This window comes from Cnephaeus nilssonii, assembly GCF_951640355.1.
Source record: "Cnephaeus nilssonii genome assembly, chromosome: 12".
In the NCBI taxonomy this organism is placed as follows: domain Eukaryota; kingdom Metazoa; phylum Chordata; class Mammalia; order Chiroptera; family Vespertilionidae; genus Cnephaeus; species Cnephaeus nilssonii.
In genome coordinates, this window is record NC_137083.1 from 65,462,111 (window position 1) to 65,488,641 (window position 26,531).

Sequence of the window (26,531 nt, forward strand, 5' to 3'; positions counted from 1 at the left end):
AGAATGACCCATTCCTATTCCTAATGAAATCTTGCTCCTTCTTGCTTAGTCCATGCCTTTCTTCACGCATTGGGGTTCCCTGTTATGCTAAGTTGGCTTTTAGTCTTTTATTTTCTCTTCCCAGAGAACCATTCACTCTTCCCCTAGTGTTTGGTTTGTCCCCTAGGATTCCTGAGGAAGGTCTACATTTGATTTGAAGGAAACGAGAAGTTTTGCACTTCTGGTGCTCATTATTTATCAGTGAGAATCCCTCTCTCTCTTTTTTTTAATCCTCACCTGAGAATATTTTTTCCATTGATTTTTTTTTTTTCCAGAGAGAGAGGAAGTGAGGGAAAGGAGGGGTAGAGAAACATCAATGTGAGAGAGACATGTTGATTGGTTTGGGGCTGGGGACTGAACCTGCAACCATGGTACGTGCCCTTGGCTGGGAATTGAACCCCTGACTTTTTGGTCTGCGGGCCACCACTCTAACCACTTAACTAAACTGGCCAGGGCAGTGAAAATCTCATTTTAACTATTTTTAAAATTGAATTGTTTACATTGTAGATTATATCAAAACTTTCTTCTTTACACCTTTAAAAATTATAACTTTTAATAGTTATTGCATTGTCTTGAAGTAGCTTTAATGCTGTTTCAATGGATATAGAAAAACAGTAATGGATTGTTTTGGCTTCAATGTGTTATATAATTGATTCAACCTCTTTTTCCCTCTCTTATTAACTTAAATTGTACTGTATATTCAAGTTCAATTTTCTTTATTTGTAGGACAAACTAATTGGTAATCTTAGGGAAAGCAATATAGGTTCTTGAGCCATATGCATCCCAGCCTCTGTCACTAATTAGGAGACTAAAGAAGAAACAAGATTGAAATTTACTTGGATGTGTAAGAATTGTTTAGTCCTAGAGAAATGAGAATAATCACAATAAAATCAATTATGGACACTTTTGTTAGATGTCTTCATTATACTAGAACATGAACATTTATAGAGTAAATAGAGGAAAAGAAAAAACGTTGAAAGATTAAGTTGACAGGATAAGAGGGAAACTAAAAACATGTGGTAGCAAAATGAAAACACTTAAAATATATGAGCAAGAAAGACTATTGTCCTTTTGGCTTAGAAATAAAGAGGACTTCAGTGATCTTGATGGACAGTTTCAAAATATTTAGGCCCTACAATGTGCCTGGCACAGCAGAAACTCATGCAAATAATAGTAAACAATTCTCTCTCCCTTTAATAAGCTTAGGCTGTGGAAGAATGTGTTTAAATGCTGATGCCAAAGAATAAAAAAAAAAGCAGTTGAAGCTATGCTGAAAGACAATATGATTGATGATGGAGGTAAAATGAAACTATCAAGATCCACGTGGAGGTCTTCTCTTCGGAGGAGGAACAGTTATTTCTAAGCTGAGTGAGGCCAGGATAGGAAGAGGAATATCTATCTAAGCACAGTTTTCTCTTAAAAAAAAAAAAAAATCTTGTCACTGCTGATTCATGCAGGGTCTATAAATACAGGGGTGGGAGGGAAGATAGTCTAACATCTAACTAATGCTTTCTGCTGAAAAAAAGTTACTTTAAAAGCTGTTTCCTCCTGCAAATGTGTATCTACAGCAGATATTTTACTTCAAATTAGCTTTGAAAATATTTATGTTATTCTTTGATATGTTTTATTGATTTTTTGCAGAGAGGAAGGGAGAGGGATAGAGAGTTAGAAACATCAATGAGACAGAAACACTGATCAGCTGCCTCCTGCACACCCCCTACCAAAGATGTGCCTGTAACCAAGGTACATCATGCCCTTGACTGGAATAGAACCTGGGACCCTTCAGTCCACAGGCCCGACGCTCTACCCACTGAGCCAAACCAGTCAGGGCTATGTAATTCTTTATTATTGTTTTGCACTTGTTGGTTTCACTGAAATGATCAGAGGCACGAATCATAAACTGGCAGAGGATTCACATTTAACAGGATCTTGTCAAAATTTATGAGAGACCTTAACCAAGGCTGGAAAGTGCAGGGCCTGGGGGAGGACTCCCCCAGCCCAGGTCTGTTTTGCATGCCCCCCAGGAAGAACTCGGTGGTTGTAACAGAACTTTATGGTTGCACTTCCCTCTCCCCAACGTGCTCTTCCCCTGCATGAGAGAGCTTCCTGTGGTCTGGCTGCTTCAGGCACGTGGCTAGTGGTGGATGCTGGACTGACTTGCACTCCTTCCTGCCCCTCCCCAGTAAGTCCTTTCAGCTCAAGGAATACCTGGCCCGCTTTTGGTCTGCGGTGAGCAATGATTAATCAGACACAAAATCATGGCCCCCTGGACCAGCGAAGAGGTCCATCAAGCCAGTCTGCACACAGCCTTCCAGCTGGAACGACTTCTTTGCAGCATGTACCCCTGGGCCATTGCTGGGGGTGGGGGGGGGGGAGAACTGGAGGTTAAAAGAAGTGCCCTGCCCACCGAAGCTTCCAGTCCAGCCAACGGAATCCCTGATCCGTCTGCGAATGGTTTTTAATTAGTCACAGGAGTGACCATCAGCTCCCGCCGCCCCGGCAGGCGCTTCCGGCTCCACCGCGGGAACCGACGGGGGCGGAGCTAAGGGGAGGCGGGAATCCAAGCGGACGCTACGGTCGGCCCCTCTCCGTCCCCCCCGACCCGGCTCAGGGCCAAGCATGTCAAACTCGCGGCCGGCGGGCCGCATGCCTCGTCTCGTGTCCCGCTAGACTCCCAGGGCAACGGACACGCTGGGAGCCGCCCGGCGTCTCCAGCGGCCGCGGGAGAAAACGGCGACGTAGTCCCAGGGCCCGAGCACGCATGCGTGGGAGCTCCGCCGCCGGCGAGCAGTGACGTCACAGGCGCGCCGGTCTACACGCCGGGTTTCGCTCCGGAGCGCGGTGAGTGGATTTCTGAGTGGGTTTGGAGTGGGTGGTGTGGGTCCGAGGTGGGTTGGGCCCTGACCTGGCATCATAAAGAGGCTGGTTTCCGTCTGGACCCAGAGGGGACGTCGTTGTTGCCGAGAAGCCCTTGGTGCGCGTCACTGTCGTGAGCCTGCGGCGCTCAGCCTCCCGCCGGGGCTTGGGGGGCCGCTGGGGTTTGGGGGGTGGGGTTACCCCTGTCCCCGCCATCACGGAGCGCTGCTGGCGGCGGGGAAGGGTGGCGCGCACACCCCGACTGTGACTGTTGACACTAGTGACTGTCCCAGCTAAGAGTTTTGAGAAGTAAGGTTGCACCTACAATGCACACGTCGACATCAGTTCAGCAGTCATTTCTTTTGATTGTTACACGGGCGCGGGGGAGGAGGCAACAGATACATTCTGGAGTAATTTGCTTTTGGTCGTACCGTTTGCCTACGCCATGTTAAAACTGTCCAAGGGATTTAAAAAATGAAGCCAAAACTTGCCTTGCCCAGTTAGCTTGTACATTTTTAAAGCATGGCGGTAAAGGCTATTCTGATCTCCGTTTTCACAGATATTAAAACTGACTTTTGGAAGGACTTTTTAAAATACAAAACTAAAATCTCTTGTTCTATTGCATTGGTCTATGTGCCTGTTCTTGTGCCAGTACCAGGCTGTTTTGATTACAGCGGCTTTGTGGTATGACTGGATATCTGGTATTGTGATTTCTTAAGATTGCTGCAGCTATTCGGGGTCTTCTTTTGGTTCCATATAAAATTTTGGAGTATTGGTTCTAGATCTGTGAAATATGCCATTGGTATTTTAATGGGGATTGCATTGAGTCTATAGATTGCTTTGGGTAGTATGGACATTTTAATGATGTTGATTCTACCAATCCATGAACATGGTATATTCTCTACTTGTTCATATCTTCCTCTGTGTCTTATTTCAATGTCCTGTAGTTTTTGGAGTAGAAGCCTTTTACTTCCTTGGTTAAGTTCATTCCTAAGTATCTTGTTGTTGTTGTTGTTGTTGCTATGATAAATGGGGCTATTTGTTTAGTTTCTCTTTCTGAGAATTCATTATTGGTTTATAAAAATGCCATTGATTTCTGGGTGTTAATTTTGTATCTTGCTATATTGCCAAATTCATTTATTAAATATAGAAGTTTTTGGTGGAATCTTTAGGGTTTTCTATGTACAACATCATGTCATCAGTGAATAACTAGAATTTTACTTTCTCCTTTCCAATTCGAATGCCTTTTATTCCTTCTTCTTGTCTGATTGCTGTGGCTAGGATTTCCAGTACTGTGTTGAATAAGAGTGCTGAAAGCCGATATCCCTGTCTTGTTCCTGTTCTTAGTGGAAATGGTTTTAGTTTATTGCCCATTGAGTATGATGTTGGCTGTAGGTTTGTCACGTATGGCCTTTATTATGTTTAGATATAATCCCTCTATTCACACTTTGCTGAGAGTTGGATTTTGTCGAGTGCTTTTTCTGCGTCTGTTGATATGAACATGTGATTTTTGTCTTTCAGTCTTTTTATGTGATGCATTATTGATTTGTGAATATTGATCCAGCCTTGCATCCCTGGAATAAATCCTACCCAAGCCATTATGCTCAATTAATATTTGACAAAGGAGGCAAGAATATACATTGTAGTCCAGACAGTATCTTCAGTAAATGGCACTGGGAAAATTTGATAGATACATGCAAAAAAATGAAACTAGACCACCAACTTAAACCAGACTCAAGAATAAACTCAGAATGGATGAAAGACTTAAATGTAAGATGTGAAACCATAAAAATCTTAGAAGAAACCATAGGCAGCAAAATCTCAGACATCTCTCATAGCACTATGTTTACAGATATAATATGTTTACATCTCCTAGGGCAAAAGAAACTAAGGAGAAAATAAACAAATGGGACTACGTCAAAATAAAAAGCTTCTGTAAAGGTAGCCCACTGTATGGGAGAACATATTTGGCAATGATACCTCAGGTAAAGGTTATATACACTGAGTGGCCAGATTATTATAATCTCTGAACGCATAATAATCTGGCCACTCAGTGTATATATATTAGAGGCCCGGTGCATGAATTCGTGCATGGGTGGGTTCCGGCCAGCCTGGCCAGGGGGAGGGGACATGGGCAGTTGGCCAGCCTGCCTGCTGGTCGAACTCCTGGTCGAGGGGACAATGTGCATATTAGCCTTTTATTATATAGGATATACACTGAGTGGCCAGATTATTATGCATTCAGAGATCATAATAATGTGGCCACTCAGTGTATATATCTTATATATATCTAAAATATATAAGGAGTTCATACAACTTAAAATTCATACACCTGTCAGAATGGCTATCATCAACAAATCAACAAATGACAAGAGTTGACAAAGATGTGGAGAAAAGGGAACCCTAAATACACTGCTGGTGGGAAGGCAGACTGGTGCAGCCACTGTGGAAAACAGTATGGAGTTGCCTCAAAATATCAAAAATTGAACTCCCGTTTGACTAAATGATCCAACTTCTAGGAATATATCCTAAGATACCCAGAACACCAATCAGAAAGAATGTGTGCACCCTATGTTCATAGCAGCACAATTTACAATAGCTAAGATCTGGAAACAGCCCAAGTGCCCATCAGTAGATGAGTGGATAAATAAGCTATGGTACGTTTATATCATGGAATACTATACAGTTGTTGAAAAGGATCTCTTACCCTTTGAGACATTATGGAGGGACCTGTAGAGTACTATACTAAGCAAAATAAGCCAGTCAAAGAACAACAAGTAACACATGATCTCATTCATATGTTGAATCTAATGGAAAAAATAAACTGATGAACAAGGTAGATCCAGAGACTTAGAAGCATAGGAATGGCTGTGGAACCTCAGGAAAGATGGGGGGAGACTGGGTGAGTGGGTGGGAAGAGATCAAAGAACTTGTAAGCATATATGAATAACCCATGGGCACAGGTGGTGTAGGCCTGGGGTGTGCGGTGGGGGCAGGCTAGAAGGAGTCAATGAGGAAAGGAAGGGGACATGTGTAATACTTTCAACAATGAAGATTTAATTTAGAAAAAATAAAATACAAAAGCAAATAGAAGGGGATTAAGTTTCAGTGATTTAGAAGAATGTGTATATTGATCCTTATAATAAAATTATAGCATAATCCATTCTCTAGCTCTCGTCTGCCAACAGTGACAACTAACTAAAAGGAAAAGAAAAGCAAAACTAAGACATAGGAGCTTAAAGCAGATATTGACTACATTTTGTATAAAAAAACTGGTCTCTGTATTTTCAGCATCAAGATATCAACTTCCCTGATTGAATTTGCTTTGGACAGCAGATCTGATATGCCACTGTAAAGCAGATCTGATATGCCACTGGAATTAATAAAAGAAGTCAATGGGGTGCCTGAAAGTGAGCCGCTAAATAAACTACACAAAATAGATTTCAGATCCCTACAGCTAGGTTGTGATTATAGCAAGAAATATGTCCAGGTAAGAATGTTCATAGAATAGTTACCTTTTGTATTTAGTAGTTAGACTTTGTATGTCTAGGTGTGGTTTTTCTTTGAATTTCTCCTGCTTCTTAGTAACTGAACTACTTGGATCCATAAGTCATGTTTTTCATCAAGTTAGGGAAATTATTGGCTAACTAGAGGCTCGGTGCACGGGATTTGTGAACTGGTGGGGGACATGGCCTCTGGGGATCGGCCCGCCATGGGAGTGCCACACATCCCTGTCAGCTGAGTGGCTGTGGACCTGCTCATCCCGGTCAGCTGAATGGTACTCCCACTGTGGGAGTGCATTGATCACCAGGGGCAGCTCCTGCATTGAGTGTCTACCCCCTGGTGGTCAGTACACATCATAGCAACTGGTCGACTGGTTGTTCTGGTCATTCCTCTATGCAGTCGCTGGGCTTTTATTATATAGGATGTTCCTTGGAATTTTTTCCCTCTGACATTATTACTCTTTTCTCCTTCTGGACATCAATTACATATATGTTTGTATGTTAGGGTATTTGCTGGTGTCCTACAGTTCTCTTTTTCTTCAGCATTGTTTTCTTTTTTTGGTGGAGAGAGATTTTTAGATTGAGTAATTTTTATTGATCTGTCTTCAGGTTCACTGAACCTTTTTTTCTGCCATATCCAATATTCTGTTATGCATATTTAGTGAATTTTTCATTTTCATTATTGCACCTTTAAGTTAGGGACTAAGGAGAAAATGATGGGATGTAGGTGAGAGTCTTATCAGTATAATGAGTCCAAGAGTAAAGGAAAGAGAAATAAGGCTACATTTTGGTTTTGCCCTTCTAATCAATAGTCTCCATATACATACTTGCTTCTCATCTCTCAATGGAGGTACTTCTCTTTTCCTAAATTTCTGGTTATTTGATTGCTTTCTGTTTTCAGCTGTGGTGGGTCAAGAAAAATTGTGAATTTGTTCATTGTTCCACTTTTTCTCATTCTCTCCAGCTTTCTACCTCCTAAGTGGAACTATTTACCTTTACTTTGACTGAATCATTTTGTGCTGATGATAGTCATATTTTCTTTTTTTCTGATGCTTTTAAGTAAGATTGATTTATGAACATAGCTGTTTTTTGTTATTGTTGGCTATATCAGAGTTGGAATATTAGTTTAGGAGGTATGTATAATAGGATCTATTTTTAAACTTTCTTAAATTGATTTTATTTCTGTGTGGAAGTTTTCAAAGAGTGCTATAATATATTTGCTCATAGAATCATTAAATTTTAGAGCTAGAAGAAATGATAAAAACTATCCAGATTAAATAATTTATTTTTCTGAAACTGACTAAATAACTTTTTTTGACTGATGGGGTTGCTTAGTTACAGAAGCAGAACAAAGACTAAACTGTATTTGTGCCTTAGTCCATTGATTTGTCTACACTGTCCTTATTTATGAGATTATCATTTTGTACTTTAAATTTTTTCTTAATAAGTTTTAATTTCTTTCTAGGAGCAAACTCTTAATCTTTTTCTTTAGTAGAAAACAGTTTTATAGGCTAAAATAAAGTTGAAGTTGAGCTAGTTCATCTTTATATAAAATGAGGAATTGGTAATATTTAACTAATACGATTAAGAAATTACTTTATGGGCGGGGTGGGGAGTTTAGAGAACAACCAAAGGACTTGTATGCATGCATATTAGCATAACCAATGGACACAGACACTGGAGCGGTGGGGGCTTGCCCTCAGGGGTGGAGATGGTTGTGGGAGGGACCAGTCAGGGAAAAAGGAGACATATGTAAAACTTAAGACAATAAAAAACAAAGAAAAAAGAAATTAATTTATGAACGAAAGTATTTTTAGGCCCTCATTTTTCTCTAGATAAATCATTTTCATGTCTTAAAAATACTGACTTAAACATGGTACTTTGATTTCTTGAAAGATAAAAGTCAATTGCCTTTAAAAAATGATTCCAATCTTTACTTATATCTTGGTGTTATAATAACCTCTTTTGACTTTTCTGTGTAATTCTTTTTCTCTCATTTCAGGGAAAACTTTCACGTATCTCTCCTCTAACCTATGGTGGAAACAGAACACCTATTTTGGAGATTGGACTACAAGGTATGTAAGATCATTTCTATTTAACTTTTCCCTGTAATATACAAGTGGGTAACTTTGTATATAAATGTACACACACAGATAAATACACACAAAAGCGCAATTTTCCTTACACGATGATATAGTTGAGTCTTAGCATTCGGCCTTGCTGCAGTGGTTATAGGAAGTGATTCCTAGAGAATGAAGATATGGAGATTCTTTCCCAAAGCCTCTAAAATCCAAATGAGGTGACTTGTACAATGCTTATTTCTTATACCCAAGTAATTTTTATTTTCAAAATTACAGATAGCTTGGTCTTTACACAGCTCTTTTACTCTGTGATATATGGGCGATGGGGGAGAAGACCACACTTGTCTAAATTAAAACTTAATATGCCAGAAACGGTAGTTACTAGAAGTTAAGTAAATATTTGCAGGGTGATATTGTTATATTGTATAAAAATGGAACAATTAATATCTTGTTCAGTTTCTTTTGATTATAAATATGGGAAATTAAATTGAAAGTGGTCATTAGGTGATATTAATGTGATATTTACAGAAATTTATAGAACATATTCTACTTGAAACTTGTTATAGTTTTGGTTTTTGTGCCCAGTAGCATTCTCTTCATTGTTTTTGAAATGAAAGTAGTAAACCAAAATTGAATTGTAAACATTTTAACTATTCTTTATAATTACATTGTTTTTATTTTTTCAAATATTTTTAACTGATTTTTAGAGAGACAGTAAGGAAAAGGGAGAGAGAGGGAGAAACATTGATGTGAGAGCTTAACATCTATTGGCTGCTTCCTGCATGCCCCCTACCAGGGATCCAGCCCACAACCCGGGTATGTGCCCTATCCCAGAATACAACCAGCAATCCTTTGGTGCACAGGACGATGCCCAAGTAGCTGAGCCACTCCGGTCAGAGCATAATTACTGTTTTTAGAATGTAGTTGCCATCACTTTTCTTGTGTGTATAAAACTGCTATATCGAATAAGTGTTTTTCTGTGTGTGTTTTTCTCCAGAACAAGAAAATTCAGATTTGGAGAGTAACACCATCAATGTGTTATTTTTTGGAAAATTAGCAAAGGACTGTGCAAAAGTTTTCTCTGAAGGGGTAAAATATTTTCATATTACTTTATCATTTTAGAGGTATGTTTAGAATTATTGATGATGCTATATTTATCCTGTAGACTTCTTTTTAGAGATTCATTACATATTTTCAGGTATGTAAAAGAATGATACTTAAAGAAGCAACATCTTTAAAATCGCAGCAACCCTAAGATTAGTAAAACTCAGCATTGACATAAAAAGGGACATTTTTTCCTCTTCACTTTAATTTTTAGTGTTCAATAGAATGTCTTAAAGATATATACATTTACCCTCAAATTAAAAAAAAATTCTTTTTTACTAAGTAATAATATGAGCAATAGCTCTCTGTATGTTTGTAATGTTTTCTTTTTTTCTCTCTTTTTTTTTTTTTAAATCCTCACCCGAGTATATTTTTGGAAGAGAAGGAGACAGAGGGAGAAATATTGATGTGAGAGAGACACATCAATTGGTTGCCTCCCACATGCTTCCCAACCAGGGCTAAGGATTAAACCTACAACCCAAGTACATGCCCTTGACTGAGAATTAAACCCACATCCCTTTAGTTAGCAGGCTGACACTCTAACCACCAGGCTTCACTGGCAAGGGCTATAATATTTTCTTATAATTGTTTTAAAAATACATGCCTGCTAAATCCTCATCAAAATGCTATCAAAACTAACCCAGCAGCATATTAAAGGAGTAGACACACAGACCAAATGGGATTTATCCTAGGAGTGCAAGATAAGAAAATCAATCATTGCAATACATCACATTAATAGAACAAAGGAAAAAAGGAAATGATCATCTTAATTGATGCAGAAAAGTCACTTCATAAAATCCTACACCTGTTCATAATCAAAACACTTAGACAACTAGGAATAGAAGGGAACTTCCTCAACATTATAAAGAACATTTATGAAAAATTCACAACTAACATCATACTCAGTGGTCAAAGATTAAAAGCATTTCCCCTAAGATTAGGAATAAGACATAGGATGCTCACTTTCTCCACTGCTACTCAACATTGTATTGGAAGTTCTAGCTAGAGTAATTAAACTGTGACCTCCTGGTTCATAGGTTGATGCTCAACCACTGACTCACACCAACTAGACAGTTTAACCAGTTTTTTTCTAATCTTTTACTAAAAATATTCTATTACTAATCTTTGACATATGACATCTTTTTTTCTAATCTTTTACTAAGAATATTGTATTACATTTGTATGGAATTTCACAAATTGCAAAGTGCTTCCATATGTTTATTATTTGATAAACATATTAACCTTTATTAATCCCCTGTGGTGATGGTTATTAGTACTGTTCTGAAAATAACCATTCTAAGCCTAAGATTTGCTATAGAACTTGTAGTAAGTGGAGAAACTTATCTCCACAAATGTATTTTTTTCCTGTCTCAGGGAGATATAGTGGACTTGAATTAGGTCTTGAAAATATTTAGCTTAAGTATTGTTCTTATGTGGTCATAGTTTTGAAAACATTCAAGCAATATGCAAAGGTATAACCAGAAAAGCAGACACTGCCCCGCTACCTCTGAACACATTCCCATTGCCTCGCCCATTGTACTGCTCTCTCTCTCTCTCTTTTTTTTTGGTATCCTTTCAGCTTTTATAAATATGTGTGTATACATATGGATAACTATATATGCATATATATATACATAATTTTGTATCCATATATATTTTACCAAATGACTTCATCTATCCATATTTTATAAATTGATTTTTTTCCCCACAATATATCTTGGATATCTTAGAAGAGGATTTTGAAAATAATTACATGTTTTTGAATGTTAGGGATCTGTTTGCTTATATTTTAAATACACTTCCATCTTTATCCTTTAAGATTCTAATATTAAATTTTTATTTGAGAAATAATATTAAAGGTTATAATATAATGATTTAGCGAAAATGCATCTGCAAAATATATACTGTATATTAGATATTAGTATTTTACCTAACATGTGAAAAGTGTTTTCTTCTATTGAAATTTTAAAAATAGATATTAGAATAGAAGAGAACTATACTATCTAATTAGTACTTGTCAGGTAATAGAGGATGTTAACAATGGTAAGTAAGATTTCTCCTTTTTAAAATACAAGGGTGAGAAGACTGAGGTCACAGTCTACTTTAAATTCTTTCTGGTTTAAAATCCACAAATGCGGGTCATTTGGGAGGCCTAAGTAGGCTATTTAATTCAGAGCTTATAGTATTAAGGTTAAAGATGATTGCAAATCGAAGATAAAACTTACTGCACAAAACAGTGAATTTTCTGTTTTGATTCCTGCACCTTTATTTGTTTTGTGCTCGTGCCCTTAAGGTTAGCTCTGTATTTGAATACAACAAATATCTTAAAACATTAAAAAAGAATTTTTAACAAAAGTTTAGTTTTTGCTTTGCTGGACTAATGATGCATTTTGCTGGGATACGTGTGTCCTCATTTTACCGCCCTCAGTATGAGACCCCCTGTTCTCTTTTTCTCCAGGTTTAGCTTTTATTTAAAGAAGTTTGAACATTTAATATGTGGATATAAAATACGAGGAAAGACTTTCCAAAGTATTTTGAAAGTTTTAAAAATATTTTATTACAACTGTCAAAAGTAGACCTTTATTAATCAATTTGTCTCATTCCTGTAAGATTTTGTTGTGAGAGAAGAAGTAGAGTAATGCCTGTCTTGGAAGTCAGGAGATCTGGGTTTTTGTGTTGATCTATAATTAATTAGCTGTATGTGACCTTAGGCTACTCATTTATCCTTTTTGGCTTTTATTTTCTGAAAAATGAAGGTCCTTTTCCATTTCTACAATGCTAAGATGCTATGAAGTAAGGTTGGTAGTATGTTCAGCTTGTTGAAGATTTAATACAGGTATTCTCTATTTATATTTACATTCATATGTTTGGTAATGCATTTGGTTGTCTAAACATTTGTTGAATGTTTTCTATCCTCTACTATGCTAAGTGTCAGAGACTTAACTGAATAAGGCAATTATGGACCTTGCCATTATGGAACAGTGTTTAATGGAGAAGAGTGGAATTAAATATTATGGAATTAATTATTTTATCCAGATATAATATGAAACTGAGAAGATTGAGTAGCAGAATGAGAAAAGTAGCAGAAAGAATCAGAGCAGGGGTACTATGAGAGTGGATCAGTAAGGAAGAACAGTGTATTTACTATGCAGGCCCTGAGTGAGGATCCTGAAATGCTAAAGCAGTATGAGAAGGTGGAATTCCAGAGTGAGACACACAACGTGTAGCTAGTGAGATAGGTGGACATTCTATCTAATAAAGAGGGAATATGCTAATTGACCCTCATGCCATCACAAAGATGGCAGTGCCCATAGCCAATAAGGAGGGAATATGCTAATTGACTGTCCTGCCCTCGAAGATGGCACCCACAGCCAATAAGGAGGGAATATACTAATTGACTGCTACGCCCTCAAAGATGGCAGCGCCCACAGCCACAAGATGGCGGCACCCAGTCCCCTCTGCCCCACGTGCCTGCCTCCGGAGTCCCCCAGTCCCCTCAGCTCCGCAGCCGCCCAGGGCCGGTCCAAGGCTCAGGTAACCAGGGCTGGCCCAGGCTTGCGCTGCCGGCGGTGGCAGCAGCAGAGGTGTGATGGGGCGTTGCCTTCCCCTGATCAGTGGGGTCACCTCCCGCCCCTGAGGGCTCCCGGAATGTGAGAGGGGGCAAGGCCGGGCTGAGGGACCCCCCCTTCCAGTGCATGAATTTTCATGCAACAGGCCTCTAGTCAGATTATATAGTGATTTGAGGGCCATTTTAAGATTTTGGTTTTTGTGATATTACATATATACCAATTATGTCCTTGGTGTTACATAATCCAAAAACATGCTCATACTCATGAAATATACCTTTTATATTAGAAAAACATTTTCTGTCAATCACTACACTATCAGTGATGTCAGATTCTTGTACTTTCTCTCTTTTAAAATATGATAACCTAACACGACTTGCAAGATCATTGTAGTAAAAAGTACTTAATGCCTGTTAAAGTCAGATAAGTGTTTTTGTTGGGTGGTTATTAGTTGTTTCATATTGTCTGTGTCCTGTCCCTCCTCACTAAGAGTGCCTGAGAATTTTTAATTTATCGTCTATTGAAAATTAGCAAATTAATACACTGGTCTTGTTTACATTTTTGTTATTGAATTTATCTATTTGCTTTTTATTCATTGCTGAATGCATTCTTTATTAGGAAGTATGTGAAAACCATATTTGTCAATGTGGAAATAAGTTATCTGATTTTTTGCCTTTTAATTCTTGATTTTTCAAGAACACTATTAATGTTAAAAAGACCTGTAGTGATTTCATTCATTTTCTCTGCAATTGCTTTGCTGAAGAAATATTCCTATAAGCTAACCTAAACAGGAAATTGTTTAATGACAAGGGCTTACTCTTTCTAAGGCACTGTGACAGGGTAGTACAGACACAAATGGGAAAAGCTCCATTTGCTGATATATGAGTATCATGTTAGTTCAAAGAGTTCAGTTAGACCAGATAATGTTTTCATATTTTATAATATTCATGCACATCTATAATAATAAAAGTGTAATATGCTAATTAGACCAGACATCTGAATAACCTTCCGGATGTCATTCCAGACGTCCTTCTGGATGAAGCCGCTGTGGCAGGGGCGATCAGTCAGGCAGGCGAGCAGTTAGGGGTGATCAGGCAGGCAGGCAGAGTGGTTAGGGGAGATCAGGCAGGCAGGTGGGTGGTTGAGGGGCAATCAGGCATGCAGGCAGCCAAGCAGTTAGGAGCCAGCAGTCCCAGATTGTGAGAGTGATGTCCGACTGCCTGCGGGATCGGGCCTAAACAGGCAGTCGGACATCTCCCGAGGGGTCCCAAATTGCAGGGCGGGCTGAGAGGGACCCCGCGCCCCCCCTCCCCCGTGCACGAATTTCGTGCACCGGGCCTCTAGTATATTGATAAAGCCTTATCACTTTTAGTAGCATGGCATTCTTCTCAGGCTGGTTTCCTAATACTCTTTTAGCAGATTGAGAAAACATCTACTCTGATATCACAGAATATACTCTTGACATTGAACTATATAATTCCCATTCTTGTTTGAACAGCTTCAGTGTGCTTTTCTCAGAAGCTTAGAAATTAAAATAATGCATATTAAATCTAATTTTTAACTCAATCTAATGATGTTTATAATACAAATACTGCCTATTGTATACTTATTTTTCTTATCCTTTGTGTATGTGAATTAATTTAAAAGCCATTATGATTTGTAAGTTTATGGGAACTGAATCCTAAGAACCAGTTTTTTTTCTTGTTTGTTTAGATCTGTAATTCAGTTTTTACCAGTATTAATTAATTTATTCAACAGCTATTTGTTGAGCACTGACTATGAACAGAAAAGAAGTCTCTGCCAGTCACTAGTATGGGTTATACAGATAGTACATTATTCTTAGTCCCAAGGATTTTTTAAAAATATTTTTATTTTTATTGATTTCAGAGTGGAAGGGAGAGGGAAAGAGATAGAAACATCAGTGATGAGAGAGGATCACTGAATGGCTGCCTCCTGCACACCCCCTACTGGGGATCTAGCCCGCAACCCAGACATGTGCCCTTGCTGGAATCGAACCCTGGACCCTTCAGTATGCAGGCCGATGCTCTATCCACTGAGCCAAACCAGCTAGGGAAGTCCCAAGGATCTTACAGAGTTTTAAGGGCATTAAAACAATAAGTAAAGTTTACAAATAACAAACAAAATGAAAAATATTGAAAGCTGCATAGGAGAGTTCAGAGAATAATTACTTTTCTGGAAGAGTGACAAAAGTCTACTCTAGACCTCACTGGGAAGAAGCATTTATAGCCCCAACTTTAAAAGATCAATAGGGTCAGGTATTTGCAAAGGAGAAAAATTCTATTTATTATTGTGGGGCCTCAGAATAAGCAAAGAATATATGTGGAAAAGCAGTAGGTGTGTAAAAGAATCCGATGTGTGTAGTATTGAATGGAACTGTATAGAGATAAAGTATGCAAGGTCAGTTGGAATGAGATCCCTGAGGGCCTCTAATGTAGTTATATTCAAATATATGTTCACTAGAGGCCCAGTGCACGAAATTTGTGCATGGGGGTGTGTGTCCCTCAGCCCAGCCTGCACCCTCTCCAATCTGGGACCCCTCAAGAGATGGGTCCACTGGGATCGGGCCTAAACAGGCAGTCGGACATCCCTCTCACAATCCAGGACTGCTGGCTCCCAATCGCTTGCCTGCCTGCCTGATTGCCCCTAACCTCTTCTGCCTGCCAGCCTGAACACCCCTAACCACTCCCCTGCCAGCCTGATCTATGCCTAACTGCTCCCCTGCCAGCTCGATTGCCCCTAACTACCCTCACCTGCCGGCCTGGTCACCCTTAACTGCCCTCCCCTGCCGGCTTGGTCACCCCTAACTGTCCTCCTCTGCAGGCCAGGTTGCCCCAACTGCCCTCCCCTGCTGGCCCAGTCACCCCTAACTGCCCTCCCTTGCCAGCATGGTCGCCCCTAATTGCCCTCCCTTGCCGGCCCAATGGCCCCTAAGTGCCCTCCCCTGCCAGCCTGGTCACTCCTAACTGCCCTCCCTTGACTGCCCAATTGCCCCTAACGGCCCTCCCTTGCCAGCCTGGTCACCCCTAACTGCCCTCCCCTGCAGGCCTGGTCCCCTCCAACTGCCCTCCCCTGCCGGCCTGGTCCCCCCCAGCTGCCCTCCCCTGCCGGCCTGGTCCCCCCCAGCTGCCCTCCCCTGCAGGCCTTGACCCTCCCAACTGTCCTCCCCTGCAAGCCTGGTCCCCCCCAACTGCCCTCCCCTGCAGGCCTGGTCGTCCCTAATTGCCCTCCCCTGCCGGCCTGGTCACCCCTAACTGCTCTCACCTGCTGGCCTGGTTGGCCCCAACTGCCCTCCACTGCAGGCCTGGTTCCCCCCAACTGCCCTCCCCTGCAGGCCTGGTCGTCCCTAATTGCCCTCCCCTGCCGGCCTGGTCACCCCTAACTGCTCTCACCTGCTGGCCTGGTTGGCCCCAACTGCCCTCCACTGCAGGCCTGGTTCCCCCCAACTGCCCTCCCCTGCAGGCCTGGTTCCCCCCAACTGCCCTCCCCTGCAGGCCTGGTTCCCTCCAACTGCCCTCCCCTGCAGGCCTGGGTCCCCTCAACTGCCCTCCCCTGCAGCCTAATTGCCCCCAACTGCCCTCCCTTGCAGGCCTGGTCTCTCCCAACTGCCCTCCCCTGGCTGGCCATCTTGTGGCGGCCATCTTGTGTACACATTGGGGCAGCCATCTTGTGTGTTGGAGTGATGGTCAATTTGCATATTACCTATTTATTATATAGGATGTTTATTAAACTTTATATAATAAATATAATAAACATTTTCTATAACTGCTGATCTTCAGTTTTCAGTTATTTATTCTCTTCATTTGAAATATTTTCTCCATCATAATAGAAATTCTCTTTCTAAAAATTTAGATTATACAGAGAAGTAGAAAGAAAAATGTGCATCTGTACCTCAAACACTTGCATCTAATGTATTTCTTTTATATAATATTTATGTTTAAGACATTTTAAAGTAAGATAGAAAATAACATGAGTTAGGTTATTTTTTGTACTTTTAAGAGAATTTAGAACTGGTAAGCCAGTGACTCACCTACTTCTATTTATCTTCCTTTGTTAGTTTGATTAAACTTTATTTTTATTTTTTCTCCATGGTGAAAATGATACTTTTAATAACACTCTCAAGAGCAGGAGCCCGTTGTTCAGGATCACACATGGGGCTGGGAACATAGCCTATTTATTTAGACCCTCCTCCGGTTCCTCATTGGCTGAGTACTATTTAATCACCTGTTTCCTAATAGGTCACCTAGGTCTTGCTGTCTGCCATTGGGTTATTAAAAAAATGGGCTGGTGGCTTCTCTAGTTGCCTCCACCTCCCTTTGTCAGGGGAATCTTCCTAGGACATGTGCTATTGGCCACTGTACAGTTTATACCATCTCCACACCCCCACATCCTGTTTTCTCTGTGGAAATTCAGTAATGGCCGGGCCACATGCTGTTTCTTTTCTGTGAAGATAAACCAGAGGCATGTTCCTTACAAATTCTCCCCTCTTTTTCTTACACTGATTCTATCTTCATTACCTGTTCTAAAACCTGTTTGATTTCTTAGAGGAAGGGAGAGGGGGAGAGAGTCCACACAGGTTCATTGCTGGTTTCAGAGCAGTTGGAGTGGTAAAAAGCACATCTCAGGGTTGGCTCACCCATTTCTCCTCCAGTTGGCCCGTTGTCCTTACTCTGCTCATGTCTGTCTATCTGCCTAACACATCCCCTCAAGGATCTTGGCTCTGAATTCTTTCAGGGAAAGGGGGTATTGGTGGCCTCTTAACTGCTTCCATGCTGAAGAGGGTTGAAGGTTTCTTTCAGAGCTTTTACTAAAATCTTAATTTTTCATTTAAATCAGAGCATACTGGTCTGAGATAATAAATTGAAAGCATTGCATATTTTTCAGTTTGTAAAAGTAATTTGTTCCAGAAGCAATCTTACTGTTTATTTTATTCCCCTTTAAAACATGGTGGAAACATAGAGTAAGAGGGAACATTTTCTCCCATTTAACTATAAAGAGTTGAGATTATTAGCATTATCAGGATAGACACAATTGTTTGGCAATCACCTGAAGAAGAAAAAAAAGAAGTTTTGCAGAGTTGAAATATCTGGATAGGACTAGAGGTTTTAGAAAGACAATATAAGATCCTTTCATTGACTCACAAACTATTTATGGAGGGCCTTCTGTGTGCCAAACCCTGTAAATACAAAGCAGGACCCTGTCTTCAGGATACTCACAGCCTAGTTAATGGATCCAAATATAGAACCCTGGGAATTGAAACCAGACTTTGTATGTGCAAAGCTAAAGCCTTCTATACAAAAGGCTTCTACTTGGTAGAGATTAAGATTATTGAAGGAAGCTGCCAAAAGCCCAGGAATTTTTTTATTTCAAGATTTGGGTGCTAAAATTAGAGGAGTAAGATAATAAAATATATATAATGCAACAAGACAGAACTTGTTGAGTATGTATGTTTTAGTATTTGGAAAATAAGAAAATTTAACTGTAGAATAAGGTAGGCAGGACTAAATGTAGAGTGACTTCTTACTGCTATTATAAACCATAATAGTTTATAGATGGAAATGTCTTATGTCTCATACCCTGAATTTATAGGCACATATATTAGCTTTGAAACAATGTGGGGTTTTTGTACTGAGATGTCTTAAGTCTGAGATTGTTTCATTTAAATTCCACTCATAACACTGTTGGATCATGTGTTTTGTCTTCATTTTGTTTATTTGTACAAACTTATTGACATAAATTGAGATAAACATTGATTTTTGAAGTCCCATTAAATAAATAAAAATTTCCAAATCATTTATAAATCGTGTTTTCTTGGTCTGTGAAGTGGGATGTAATATCACCTATGGCTACACTGTTGATACCCTTTTAGAGGAGGTGGTAGGCTTAGTCTTACATTCAGAAAGAATTAAACAAGTCCAGCTAACCAGTTTCCATTTTATAGCAATGATTCCTGTTTATAAATAATAAAAAATTTAAAAATGATAGATATTTTGATAATGGAAACTTTTTTTTTTAAATGTAGGACACCATTGCAGTGGCTGGTTTTATTGTTTTGTCTTCACCTACGACAAGCAAAGATGGTGAACATTGCTTGTTTTTGAAAGCACTTGAGGACTTCAAGTCAACTGTTTATGTAAGTGTAACTTTTAGTCTCTGCTCATGTTATAGTTTTAATGAGGTAAGGTGATGGAATAGAAGTAGTGCTTCTATAAATCTTCAATTTAGTCTGACTGAATTATTTTAATTTAATATTTTAAGTTTTAAAATAGAATTTTTTTTCTGACTGTATGTTTAGACTAGAGGCCCGGTGCACGAAATTTGTGCACGGAGGGGAGGTGTCCCTCAGCTCAGCCTGTACCCTCTCCAATCTGGGATCCCTCGAGGGATGTCCGACTGCCTGGGATCGGGCCTAAATGGGCAGTCGTACATCCCTCTCACAATCCAGGACTGCTGGCTCCCAACTGCTCGCCTGCCTGCCTTCCTGATTGCCCCTAACCCCTTCTGCCTGCCAGCCTGATCACCCCCTAACCACTCTGCTGCCAGGCTGATTGATGCCTAACTGCTCCCCTGCCAGCCTGTTTGCCCCCAACTTCCCTCCTCTGCCGGCCTGGTCACCCCTAACTGCCCTCCCCTGCAGGGTTGATCGCCTCCAACTGCCCTCCCTTGCAGGCCGGGTGCCTCCCAACTGCCCTCCCCTGCTCGCCATCTTGTGGTGGCCATCTTGTGTCCATATGGGGGCAGGATCTTTGAACATGGGGGAAGCCATATTGTGTGTTGGAGTGATGGTCAATCTGCATATTACTCTTTTATTAGATAGGATAGAGGCCTGGTGCACAGGTGGGGTCCAGCTGGTTTGCCTTGAAGGGTGTCCCGGATCAGGATGGGGGTTCCCTTGGGGTGTGGGGCGGCCTGAGCAAGGGGCCTGTGGTGGTTTGCAGGCCAGCCACACCCCCCTGGCGACCCAAGCGGAGGCCCTGGTATCTGAAATTTATTTACCTTCTACACTTGAAACTTTGTAGCCTGGAGCAGAACAAAGCCTCCTGCTCACTCCATGGCCGGCAGCCATTTCTGTTGGGGTTAATTCACCTTCTATAATTGAAACTTTGTAGCCTTAAGTGGAGAACTGGGCCGGCCAGGGTGTGTGGAAAGCTTTGCTTCCTCCGTTGCTGGGGGCAACTCTGGCCTGCTCTCTACAGCTCCGTGGCTGCTACCATTTCTGTTTTGATTTGTTTACCTTCTATAATTGAAACTTTGTAGCTTGAGTGGAGGCTTAGGCCTGCAAGGGCAGGCGGAAAGCTTGGCTTCCTCTTTTGCCTGGGAAACCTTGCTCTCTGTGGCTGTAGCCATCTTGGTTGGGTTTATTTGCATATCTGCTCCTAATTGGCTGGTGGGTGTGGCTTGTGGGCATGGCTTGTGGATGTAGTGGAGTTAGGGTCAATTTGCATATTACTCTTTTATTAGGTAGGATGACTCCAGGTAGAAAAGAAAAATCCCTTAAAGATTGTTACTTATTGATGAAAATGTTGAAACTCCACAGGCACTCCAGATTTCATCTTATTCTTTGCAATTATATTGTCAGCCTCTTTGATGATCTATTGAATTGCACTTTTAAGTTGATCAAGTATCCCTTTTTAGGTAAAACTGATTTCCTCCTATTTTATTCTTTTATGAAAGTGCTCATTCTGTTTGTCTTCACTTTTTCCCTCCTCCAGACCCATATCCAGCCCTCACACACACACTTGTAGACTACGTGTTTGAGGAAAGCTGTCATGTAGAGTTGGGTCAAGCCATGTGCTTACAGGCCAACATCTGCCTGTTTCTCTGTAGTATGCACAGGGCATTACTGGGCTAGAAGTTGTCCTGTGGTATTAAAATTAATGAAGTAGACTGAAGCTTAGCTTATACTACTTTGCACATGTCACTGTTAATTTAAAAGCCATAACTTTATGCCACTGTGATGCGTTTGAATATTATATACAGTTTAAGTGTGTAGTTTTACTACAATTAAAGGTATGTAATCTCATTGGAAGTTGTTGTATACAAATAAACCCCTTCTGTTGTTTTTTTTTTTTTCAGGTTTATGTTAAAGCTGTAATACATTTTTCTACAGAGTTAATGTCTTTGGTAAGATGATATTTACTTTAATTTAGAACATGTACATACACCCACATATACACAACTATAGATACACACATGAATATATATGTATATTTATAATCTGATTTTGAAGTAGTATTTGATACAGTGGGAAATCATAATCTTTACTTTTTTGATATCTGATGTTCCATTCAAGGTATATATTTACCTAGTAATTAATACCTGGTTATTCTGTTGTCTGGAAGATCTGCTGATGTTTTCTCTAAGCTACATGCATAAGAAAACTGAAAAGGAAAAAAATTTTATTTATGTGAAGACATTGGGATTTCTACTACTTTTAAACCTCAGCCAGCTGTATTTCTCGTGTTTTAATCATATTGTATTTAAACAGATTATTATGTGTTGAATTATGTAATTAGAAGTAATTTATTAGGCTTGTCAGACATTTTGCTCTTCTTTTTTTCTCACTTTCAGTATTTAATAAAACTTTGTTATCATAGCAATAGGAAGGTTCCCATTTTTACAGGTGAGCTTCTTGTAGCTGAGTGAAACTGGAAAGAAGCTAATCCTATATAATAAAAGGCTAATATACAAATCCACTGAACGGCAGAACAACTGGTCACTATGATGCACACTGACCACCAGGGGGCAGACGCTCAATGCAGGAGCTGTCCCCTGGTGGTCAGTGCGCTCCCACGGCGGGTCGGGGGAGCACTGCTCAGCCAGAAGCCGGGCTCACGGCTGGTGAGCACAGTAGCAGTGGCGGGAGCCTCTCCTGCCTCCACAGCAGGCGGACATCCCCCGAGGGGTCCCACACTGCAAGAGGACGCAGGCTGGGCTGAGAGACCCCACCCCAGTGCACAAATGTTGTGCACTGGGCCTCTAGTATATTGATAAAGTTTAATACAAAATTTGTGTTCTATGTTCTTAAGCCCTTAGTTTCTAGTGGACAGAGTTCAGAGATTTTGTTTCTAGTTGACAATAACTACTAGGTACAGGTTTTAAATTCTGAATAATTCTATAATGGTATAATATGAATTTTTGATTTAGGGAAAGTATAACCAATTAAAGGATTAATATACTTTGTTAAAAAAAAGTAAATTAATCCCAAATATTAGTATTTCTCAGAATTGGTATAAATAGATCAGGTTCAAATATTTGATGCATCCATGAACCCCTAAATAAGGCAGAAGTAAACAAAGGAGCCTCTAAACTTGAGGAAAATGGTTGTTCAGAAAACCCAGGTATTCTGAACTATTAGAGTATAACTTAGCTGCTCTGCATACATATATACTGGCTTATTTACATGGAAAGCCAGATTATAGTTAAGTTGTTTGTTAGCTATGAATTAACAAGTACATTACTTAGATGACCAAAATAGATATTGTCATTCATCTATACATTAGGGAGATATTTCTTAAGATAGTATATTGGGTGGGTAATAGGACCAGATGTTTGAACTCTTTTATGGATTGTTTGACAAATATGTAGACTTATCCTTGGGAATCACTTTCCTTTTTCTTTCCAAACTTATATACAGTTATTTCAGAAAATTTCATTGCTCATTACCATTTTTAATGTCTTTACACATTTGTAATTAAAACCTGGCTTTATTTAGGCCAAAATAAAATCTATTTCCCACAAGTTCTGAAATGATATTACTTAGGGTTAAAAACCAGAACCAGAATCTTTTAAATGTCATTTCTTAGAATTGTGTACAAATTATACCATTTATGATCAAAGTGATTCCTAAGATAAATTAATACTAGTGGTTTATATTGCAACCTTTTAAGCTGAACATTTCCTTTTTCAAGCTTCAGCCTCTTTTCAGACACTCAAAAGAAAAAAGATGTGGTTAGATGACTCATCTTTGATCATAATATGATTCTAAAATGTAAATACTTAATATTGACTTATTTACTGTCTTTCTTCAGGTTCCAGCAACACGTTATACGTACACACCGCTGAATGAACTCAAAGGTGGCATGGTTGTCAATGTCTATGGTGTTGTGAAGTTCTTTAAGCCTCCATATCTAAGCAAAGGAACTGGTAGGTATTAAAATTGGTCAAGAATATAATAGATTGGTGCTACTTTATTGGTTTCAGGAATACAGCTTCAGTATCCTGCCTTAGAAGCTCAAGTCATATTTATAATTGCCAACCAACACTCGTGTATTTTTTTTGCTATTTTTAATTATAAAATAAATGTGGTCTTTAGATGAAAAAGATGCTAAACAGCAATATGACAGCACATGAAAGTATAAAAACATCTATAAAACATAAATATAGATAAGTATAAAATACTATTATATTGTAGCAGTGATATGTAAATCACTTTTAATTCTAGCCTAGAAGCTAAAAAGCAAAAGTATAAAAAATAATTACCAGTAAACGTAAGTTAATGGATACACAATATTAAAAGATATAAATTGTGGCATCAATAATGTAAAGTGTGTATGTGGGGTAGTAAAAGTGTAGAGTTTTTGTATGTGATTGAAGTTTATTTTTTATCAGCTTAAGATAGATTATTATAACTATAAGTAGTTTTATGTAAACTTTTGGTAACCACAGAGAAAATACCTATAGATGATACACAAAAGAAAATGAGAAAGGAATAAGGTGAAACACAAGGAAGACTGTAACAGGAAACAAGGGACAAAAGAGCTACAAGACAGACTGAAAACAATGAGCAAATTGGCAGGAGTAAATCTCTATCAGTAATCCTATATAATAAAGCGTTGATATGCATATTGACCCCCACACCCTCACAAGATGGCTGCCTACGACCAGGCCAGCAGGGGAGTTAGTGAGGGACAAACAAACAACTGAACGAGCAGGCTGCGGGGGGCAACCAGGCCGGCAGGGGGGTTACTGAGGGACGACCAAATGACTGAACAGCACGCTGTGTGGGGTGACCAGGTTGGCAGGGGAGGGGGCATGTGGGGCGACCAGGCTGGCAGCGGGAGGTGCAGTTGGGAGTGACCAGGCCAGCAGGGGGGGCAGTTGGTGGCGATTAGGCTGGCAGGGGGGCAGTGAGGGGCGACTAGGCCGGCAAGGGGGAGCAGTAAAAGGCGACTAGACTGGCGGGGGGGGGGGGGCAGTTAGGGGAGACCAGGCTGGCTGGGGGTTGCCCAGGCCGTCAGTGGGGGCAGTTGGGGGTGATTAGGCCGGCAGTGGGGGCAGTGAGGGGCGATCAGGTCAGCATGCAGAGGCAGGGGTGACCAGGCAGGCAGACAGGTGAGCGATTAGGAGCCAGCAGTCCAGATTTGTGAGAGGGATGTCCAATTGCTGGTTTAGGCCTGATTCCTGGGATCAGGCCTAACCCAGCAGTCGGACATCCCCCAAGGGTTCCTGGATTGGAGTGGGTGCAGGCTGGGCTGAGGGGGGACACCCCCCCATGCACGAATTTCGTGCACCAGGCCTCTAGTCCTATATAATAAAAGACTAATAAGCAAATGGACCAAATGGCGGAATGACTAGTCACTATGATGCACACTGACCACCAGGGGGCAGACGCTCAACACAGGAGTTGCCCCCTGGTGTCAGTAAACTTTCACGGGGAGCGCTGCTCAGCCAGAAGCCAGGCTCATGGCTGGTGAGCGCAGTGGTAGTGGCAAGAGCCTCTCCTGCCTCTGCAACAGTCGGACATCCCCCAAGGGATCCTGGACCGTAAGAGGCCACAGGCCAGGCTGAGAGACACCCCCCCCCAAGTGCATGAATTTTGTGCACTGGGCCTCTAGTTTAATACAATGGGATTAACACATTAAGCATCCAGCCTGTTTTGTCTTCCGGACAGAAAGTATAATGTCAGTTTTAACCATTTTGCAGTCCTGCATCCTTATGAAAATGTGATGATAACTATAGAGCCTATTCTAGAAAAATACACATACATGCATAAAAATTAATCTTACACTATCAAAGGTTCATGTTCCCCACCCTTTGAGTTCCACATTCCAAACAAACTCCTGATCTGTAGTATGTTCATACTTATTTATTTGAATAGCCAGTTAATATCAAAATCACTACAGACATTCTTGGTTTAATATATAGCAATTAAAACAAAAATAAATACATAGGTTTTAACAAACATTTATTGAGTACTATGTACATACCAGATACAGAAGGTCTTTGGGTTACATTGGAGATTCATTCCTATGGTGCAACGTAACGCAATTTTCGATTTTCACCATAAGTCGGAACCCACCTACATAAGCATCTAGGTCACTCACATGGAGCACATACACAGCAGTAATGAAGTGAAACAGTAAAAATTTAAAAGAAAGATAACAATTCCTGACCTTTACTTGTGGTAAATAAATAATAAAAAGCATAAAGCACATATGTACATACGTCAAAATGACGGAACTTTTTTTTTTTTTAATAAATAAATGGGAGATGGCGACGTAACCACGAAATGACGTCGAGTCCGACATAACCTGAGGACTGTCTGTATAATCTAGTGGATAGAGACCAGATATGCTGCTTAATATATTTTAATGCATGGGACACCCCCGCCCAACAATGAATTAATTATCCAGCCCAATATGTCAGTACTGTTGAGGTTGAGAAATCCTACTCTAACCCATACTTTATTCACCCCTACCCCATCCCAGCATGCCTGTGTGTTAGATGCTCCCTGTGTAGCATGCCTCTGGGTTAGATGCTCCTCTGTGTGCTCCCAAAGTACCTGTTAGTGCACTGATCACACTGACTTAATTACCTATTTGACTCCAGCTTCTCTCCCTGCTATAGCTCTAGCACAATCTTTAGTATATATCAGGCCTTCAGTGTTTAATGTGTGAACAAATTAACATTTAACTCACATGTCATTATCTATTTTTAGAGTTTTTTGTATAATTATGGAAAATTTTAAAGAAAGATTCTTACAGTAGTTACACTAGAAATTGCAGATTTATCTTTTACTGCTTTATTTCTTCCTAAGACTGGAAGGAGAGTCTGAGTTTTGGGGTTCATGTACTGTACTTTCAGGCGTATAAGACGACTGGCGTATAAGATTTTCCTGGGTTAAAAAGTCGTTTTATACGCCGGAAAATACGGTATATTGGACTATATTGATGGGATTAGATATAATGGATTAGATATATTGGACTACTGTATTTTCCGGCGTATAAAACGACTTTTTAACCCAGGAAAATCTTATACACCCAGTCGTCTTATACGCTGGAAAATATGGTACTCCATCTTTCTTAAGGAAACAAATTTAATAATCAGAACATTCTGCTGGTTGAATCACATTAACCCTTACG

At 40.1% G+C, this 26,531-nt stretch overlaps 1 protein-coding gene across 4 annotated transcripts in view; it reads left to right on the forward strand.

Annotated features, from left to right (window-relative positions):
• The first annotated feature begins 2,728 nt into the window (after nt 1-2,728).
• POT1 (protection of telomeres 1) overlaps nt 2,729-26,531 on the forward strand; it is a 72,662-nt gene continuing 48,859 nt past the window's right edge. Inside the window, exons 1-7 of one of the 4 annotated variants that reach the window (XM_079785641.1) lie at nt 2,729-2,880; nt 6,187-6,385; nt 8,401-8,473; nt 9,477-9,568; nt 19,190-19,300; nt 21,244-21,291; nt 23,199-23,313. In XM_079785641.1, the coding sequence (XP_079641767.1) occupies nt 6,263-6,385; nt 8,401-8,473; nt 9,477-9,568; nt 19,190-19,300; nt 21,244-21,291; nt 23,199-23,313 (562 nt within the window). In that variant the 5' untranslated portion in view covers nt 2,729-2,880; nt 6,187-6,262. Of the gene's footprint in view, nt 2,881-2,901; nt 3,014-6,186; nt 6,386-8,400; nt 8,474-9,476; nt 9,569-12,401; nt 12,420-19,189; nt 19,301-21,243; nt 21,292-23,198; nt 23,314-26,531 lie in introns of those variants that run through there. The other 3 variants (XM_079785642.1, XM_079785644.1, XM_079785645.1) reach the window with 3 other exon arrangements.